At 40.2% G+C, this 7,350-nt stretch overlaps 1 protein-coding gene across 1 annotated transcript in view; it reads right to left on the bottom strand.

The window, feature by feature from the left end:
- Positions 1 to 4,294, bottom strand: part of LOC138039780 (uncharacterized) — an 84,741-nt gene extending 80,447 nt beyond the window's left edge. Inside the window, exons 1-3 of the mRNA XM_068885622.1 lie at positions 3,601 to 4,294; positions 3,007 to 3,066; positions 1,075 to 1,134 (exon numbers count right to left, since the gene is read on the bottom strand). Coding sequence (XP_068741723.1) covers positions 1,075 to 1,134; positions 3,007 to 3,066; positions 3,601 to 4,294 — 814 coding nt within the window. The remainder of the gene's footprint in view (positions 1 to 1,074; positions 1,135 to 3,006; positions 3,067 to 3,600) is intronic.
- Positions 4,295 to 7,350: the final 3,056 nt, after the last annotated feature.

Below are 7,350 nucleotides of genomic sequence, written 5' to 3'. Positions count from 1 at the left end.
GCGTTCAGATAAGTAAGAGACTTCTTTTCTCCACTAACTACAGTCTAGCCATTTGTTTTCCATGCGTAATCAACATGCTGCAATTAAAAAATATTAATTTTATGGAAGTCAAGTAGACTATTGCACGAATGATAAAACAACGCGAAAATGTATTTTGCTGCAATTGCTATGATAAAACAATTTATTGCTGATGAAAAGCGATGAAAAAAGAAACCATTCTTAAATTATTCGTAGGTTTGGTCTCAAAATAGTACCGACAAAGGCTCCGATGCCTCGGAAGAATGTTGCGATTAAAATTGAAATTTGACAAGTTTAACAATAATACAATGTATGTGGAAGGAATACCTGCTTTTAACCAAAATGGCGATGATAAAACGAAGACAATCGCACCAGTTTGAATTTCAGGTCTCCAAATAAAATAAAGTCAGGCTTAGACGAAAAGAGATACAATTGAACCTTTTTCAAAACCAAACAAATAATTTCTCACGCACACATACAGTATTACAACCTGGAGAACAACGAGTGTTGCGTTGGCTGGATAATCAAGCTGTCGCTTACACTGTATCTTTAAAGAAGTCTTCAGTTTTACATTATGTAAAGATTATAGAATTTGAGTCCTTGCATAAATCCCACACTGTCTCATTTTGATTACAATTTCTTGCATTGAGAATCGATTCTTCACACCACGAGATCTAAAATTTGACCGTTTTCCGGTTATTTTACAAGAGCAACAGATCATTGTTCTTTTCCACGGCAAGCCTCGTCTTTTCTCCCGTGCCAAATTTCCCACGTCAAAGTGCACCTCAGTTTTACCGAGAAAAAGAAAATTGCATACCTCGGTGCCGCACGACCACTACCCGTGGTATAATGCCTCGTCCCAAGGGGTCAATACTTTCAGGCGGTACTGTACATCAATGGGGGACGGCTCAGGAGTCAATGGGTTAAACTTAAAATTTGCTCGAGTCTAACAGAAATTGCCATTGGTCAGTGTAGAATAAGTCTTCCCACCCCAGGTATTTCATGTTAATTCTCACTCTGGATAACAGATAACAGGATAGCATTAAATGGATTTACCTGGAGCATCAACCTCTTGCTCACCAGATGGATTACCAGTAGCTTTTTCTTCTGGTTGCCCTGTTGAGACATCAGCAATTAATCAGATTTAAAATCCTGGTTTTTTTCCCCTTTAATTGATTGCAACTCTCACTAAAAGACTACCTCTCAAAAAGTAGGCACCTTATGATCACTTTAAACTTCCCATTAAACTAAATTACACAAAAATAATGTGACTAAGTTGTAGGAAAAAGGAGAAGAATAACTACAAAAACTTAAAACACTTCATTATTTGCCAAACAAGCAAGCAAACAGCAAGTTCACACACTTTTAATACTGAAATATGTATGTGTCTCCGTTCAGGACACAAACACCACAAACTATCTCTTCTACTCTTGATAGTAAGACTAAGGGTGTGTTCTATTGACCCTATTCCGGAATAAGAATACGTGGAGTGATGATTTAAAATGGCCATATCGATGAGTTTGCAAGTTTTGTTCTTATGGTCTTTGATCACTATATCAAGCTTGTTAGATGCTATTTGAATAATAATTTCATTATTATTATTATTATTATTACTATTATTATTGAAGGTGCTTTATAGAAGTTACCTTTTGATGCACAGTTCAACAATTATCCTTCGAAATCGCACAGAATATCGCCTGATACTTAGCCGACAAGGCCGTAGGCTGAGTGGGCTAAAATCAGGCGATATTCCGCAAGATTGAGCACAGTAATTGTTTTATTATTCAACACATTGATGACAAAGCACAATTTTCTACGTTTATTGGGGAAAAAAAGCTGGAAACACTACCATTTTTCTCCGCGACACAAACAATTACATATATCGCAGGATATATGTTGAGTACGCACGACAAATATTGAGCATGCTATGACCATATTTGGGCATTGTCCCAATGTGTTGAATATTAACTAGTGTTATATTGTGAACATCACCGGTGTAATGAAAGTGGTTGTCGAGGGTGGAGGGTAGCCGCTTTTTGTGCCACTGGCTTGGACACTTAATTTTGTGAGCACTCGCCATTTGGGCGAGTGACCTTCAAAATGCACTCCTCTGGATCAGTTTTTACTCGCCCAAAAGTTTACCCACCCCCCCCCCCAAATGTCTCAAACCAATTTACTATTTAATACCATTGAAATTTACTTCAACACTGAAAGGCTATTAAAGTAAATAGGAATCTGTTTTAGTTTCAACACGCACTGCCGTACCGCCGATGGGTAGTGGGAGCAGCCAGCTGCGTCCCAAAGACACTGTCCCAATACATGCCTTGCCATGTGTGGTTTGGCACAGATGAAACAGGAAGTCGGAATACCCCAGAATAGGCCTTATGCATGAAGACATCTGAACAGCTAATTTCACCACCAAGCCTCATTTGTACAAAATTATTCATATCACTTGGATATGCAATACTGTTCGCACATGCGTTTTCTTTACAAGTTTGCTCCTTTGGGGTTAATAGCTCATGCTCAAATTTACAAGTTTGATTTTGAATTCGAGGCTTGGTGGTGAAATTAGCTAGTTAGACGTCATCACGCATAAGGCCCATCACTTGGGTGTGCGTTCAGTTGCATTGTTAAACTTAATCCTTTGGTGGGAAGGGAAATCTTACTTATTTTGGTACAAGTCCAACAATCAGGGAGAATGGGGATTGAGATGGCAGTTCAAGAAACAACCAATCACAAAAGAGAGGTACAAATAGGAAGAATACCACTTTAATCTAAATTTGATCTAATTTAAACTATTTTTTGGCTTTTGGATTGTCACATAATTATTCTCACTTGACAACAAAATGACTTGAAATGAAATATAAATTAAAAAAGCAAAGATCTGGAATTATTTTTCTTTTTTGAGAATTCTTATTAGTATGTACAGTAAACTTTATCACTTCTTGACTATTATAACTTTCAACAACCACTTTTTATTAGCCATACCTGAACTATCATCGCTTTTTATTCCTTCATTAGGGGAGTGAACACTTGCCTCTTGTTCTGCTAGAGATTTACACACAGTTTGTAAGGAAAGGAAATATCATTTCAATATACATGTAGCAATTCATATAACAAGGTACGGTGGCTCATCACATTTTCGTACAGTAAAGAAATATCTTGTTAAGCCTTGATGTGCAAGACGTAGTTAACTACCGAAGCCCACTCTTCCATGCTCAGTACTTGGATGGATGCCTATTACCCTATTAAAACAAAATGTTGCTAGCACAGGAAAAGTCGAGATTTTTTACAGATTAGACAGACTTCTCAAATCTTAAAAAAAAATCTCCTGGGAGTGACACTTGACAGATCACATTCCACAGGTCAAGACTAGATGTCCCTACTCCACTGATGAACAACTAAGGCCAAAAGTTTCCTCGAGACCTGAAACATCATTTTTGTAGAGTGATCAGGGCTAGGAGATACTTTTGATATTGTTTATTTATTTGCAGCACTGTGACATGTACACTGACCTGTGACCCACGATCTGTGACTTATAGACTCGTCGAAAAATCAAACCCACAATGCAGCTCAACTCACCAAATATTTTATTCGTAACAAAGTATGGACAAGGTTCTCCTTCCTCACTGAGTCCCACTATTCCAACGACAGAAAATCTGGCAATGTCAGGGGATGACTTGACTTTTTGGTTTTCGAAAATGATTGGAGCTCCAAGAAGAGAAGACCATTCCAGCTTCTGGCTGTCCTTTTCACTTGTCACTAGTTTATGCAGCTTGGTGTCTTCTTGGAACTCTAATTTCAGTGAAAGGCTCTCAGACCCAACAAAACAATAAGCCTGGAAGTTCGAAGTACGTTCTTCTTTTTCTAGAGCTTCAAAACCAAGAGTGAACATTAAATTGTTCCATTTAGAAGGTTCGGCACTACTATTGATAATAGGACCCACTTCCAGAAAAGAGAAAGGACCATACGTCTTTACGGTTGAATTCGAATCGACTTGAAGCGAGTATTCTCCAAAGTGATATTTTGAAAAGCGATTCAATTGAGCTGGTTTGTTGAAGTCTCCATTGATCATGACACCAGACCAAGATACAAAACATGCCACATCCCTGCCGTCTATTTTGACCAAGACAGAACAGGCCATTCCTTCAGTTTGGTACATACCTTGAATCTTTTCCTTCCTCACGCTAAAAAGAGCCTTGGATGGATCAACGACGTGTTTCGAATAACCCGAACTCTTACCAGCCAGGGACCAAGAGCTCCCAATATTCGCCATCATGAGACTAAAGAGAAAACACAAGGGAAGGGAGGCCGAAAGTTTTTGTTCGTCTGTCCCCTTCAACTTCGGGGGAGGGAGACTGGGGTACTAAATACTTTCCAGTGAAGTCCACGGTTGTTTATCATTCACGAGCAGGAACCATGATGATAGTTGTGGAGGTATATCTATGACAAAATTCAATGATCAGTTTAACAAATAAATTCCATTTTTAAATGGTATTTCAATTTGTAGTAGAAACACTTACTCAGATAGACATTCCTTTGTGTTATTTGATAACTAAGCCTACGTTTTACTTTGTAATTTTTTTCAGCCACCATTTATTACCGCCTATATACCGGTCGTTTCGCCAACGTGTCAGTTCGCCAACGACCTGTTGGCTAACGTATGAAGTCGGTTCGCCAACGTCTAATGTCAGTTCGCCATCGCTTATATGTCAGTTCGCCAACGTCCAAAAACACCTTTTTCCTTGAAAATAATTGTCAATTAGATAACTTCAAGAGAGGGATTGTTGATGTGAACCGCCATATTTGTTATTGAACCTTTCAATGCACCCAAGAGCCCATTATGGTTCTTGATGCGCCCCAATCCCCCCACAAATTTTATTAGGTTTCTTTATTGATAGTTTGTTGCTGGTCATATTCTTTTGCAAACTTGTTGGCTCCTAAAGGAGCCGTTGTTTGGTTGTGATTTTTACTGACTTCTTCAATTTCCACGAGTGGGGCCGTTGAGGTTAACAAGTAAGGAACGCTTAATTTTACAAAGTGAAAAAACAAGTATATCAAAAGATGGCGGAATGTCAAAGGCATCCATCTCTTCCTCCATTCTGCTACTCTCCGCAAGTGGATCAGTGATCTCACTGCAATATAGGCATCGCCAAACCACCTCTAATCCGGACTTAACAGCATCTCTATACTGATGTCTCGAAATTCCGGTGTTGCAACGACGATGTTGCCATTTGTCGCAGCCATCGCAGACGAGCGCTTCCTTTCTCGCTGATTAAGCCAGATCGAAATCGCAGGAATTTGATTGGCAGATATTACCGCCCTGACAGTTGCAGTCTGCTAAGGTAAGATGAGTTCGCTATTCCTTTCGTTTTGTATAATTATAATCTCAAGCTAACATGATAAGGAAGCATCTGATCTTCGCCAGACAGGAGCAGCTAAATACCCTGGCCAAGGCTAAATCCTGGTACATGGACGGAACCTTCAAGCTTGTGCGACACCCATTCAAGCAGCTACTGACGGTGAATGCTTTCGTCCGATCCGGGGAATGTGCAGCTTTCAAGTATTAGTAACACTTTCTAAACCTCTTTCTACTAATTAATATCCTTAGGCTAGCATTTGTGTGACTAACTTAGCGTTTTGTGACATTATTTTCCAGGTACTGAAGAACATCATCGAACTACTTCCAAGCAAGGCAGCCGTCAAACAAGATACGGTAGACTTTGAAAAGGCGCTGTGGCCGGCATTCAGAACGATCCTGCCAGCTGTGTCCATTCAGGGATGCGTTTTCCACTGGACGCAAGCAGTGTGGAGGAAGGTATACGTTATCGCAATTAGTTTGGACTGAACATTCGCACATATAAAAATTACGTAACTAGGTAACTTAGGTGTTTAACTAGGTAACTTATGTGTTTGGCTATGTTTGTTTTCAGGTGCAAGAGCTCGGTCTGCAGAGAGCCTATTCTGAGGACGACGCGGTGTATCAGAACATCAGAAAGTTTATGGCCCTTCCGTTCCTGCCTCACCGCCAGATCAGCCCTATGTTCCTTCGTCTGCAAGTTGAAGCACAAACAGAGCCCCTTCAGAACCTCGTCGCTCACATCAGACGACAGTGGATTGAAAGCGCGGTGTTACTTCCAAAAAACTGGAGCGTGTACCAGCAGGCCATCAGAACGAACAACGACATCGAGGGATGGCACAACGCTCTGAATCGTCGTGCGATCGGGCAGTGTGGATTACCTCTGTACTCCTTAATCGAGGTCCTGGACAGAGAGGCGAGACTTACAGCCGTCACCATCAGGCTTGTGTCCGATGAAAAACTGAAGCGGGTCCAACGAAAGCAGTATCGAAACCTGCAGGCGAGGCTATTCGACAGCTTGGAGAAGTACGAAAGAAAAGAGAAGACCGCCGCCCAGTTGCTGAAAACGTGCTCACATCTCAACGGCCCCACTCGTGGAAACTGAAGAAGTCAGTAAAAATCACAACCAAACAACGGCTCCTTTAGGAGCCACCAAGTTTGCAAAAGAAAATGACCAGCAATAAACTATCAATAAAGAAACCTAATAAAAGTTGAGGCTGGATTGGGGCGCATCAGAAGCCACAATGGGCTCTTGGGCGCATTGAAAGGTTCAATAACAAATATGGCGGTTCACATCAACAATCCCTCTCTTGAAGTTATCTAATTGACAATTATTTTCAAGGAAAAGGTGTTTTTGGACGTTGGCGAACTGACATATAAGCGTTGGCGAACTGACATTAGACGTTGGCAAACCGACTTCATACGTTGGCGAACAGGTCGTTGGCGAACTGACACATTGGCAAAACGACCGGTTACCGTGTTGCCAACCAATCCCACTCTCTTAAGGAAGAGTTCTTTTACTTGCATTGTTTGTTTTCAACTTCAAATGCATTACTTGTCTTTGAGGATTTTCATTGATACTCCTAGGGCGAGATTCCTACATAAAAGCGATTGGAGTGCTCATCAGAATTTTTAAAACAAAACCTTAAAGCGAACTAGAATAGTCTTTCCAACAAACTTTTGTTCGGCTTTATATAGTCTTTTTAGCCAGAAAGGTACAAAGGTAAACTCTATGTTCAGGTTAGTTTTTTTTTTATTTTTTTAACACACCACAGACATAATACAAAGATAATGAATAAAGAAAAAGAGAGAAGAAAGAAAATTATAAAGAGAAGAGACGAGAAGAAAGAGTTTTAAACATTGTAAGTGGTTCAGATCGAGTCATGGATTTTAATTGTGTTTCGGTCCAGGCAAAATGGAGCACACCTGTCACTTTTTCTAGGATTCCCCCTCCCCTCCCTTTGGTTTTGGTT

This window comes from Montipora capricornis, chromosome 3, assembly GCF_036669925.1.
Source record: "Montipora capricornis isolate CH-2021 chromosome 3, ASM3666992v2, whole genome shotgun sequence".
NCBI lineage: Eukaryota > Metazoa > Cnidaria > Anthozoa > Scleractinia > Acroporidae > Montipora > Montipora capricornis.
The sequence above is the reverse complement of the archived record's forward strand: the minus strand, read 5'-3'. Positions and strand labels throughout refer to the sequence as shown.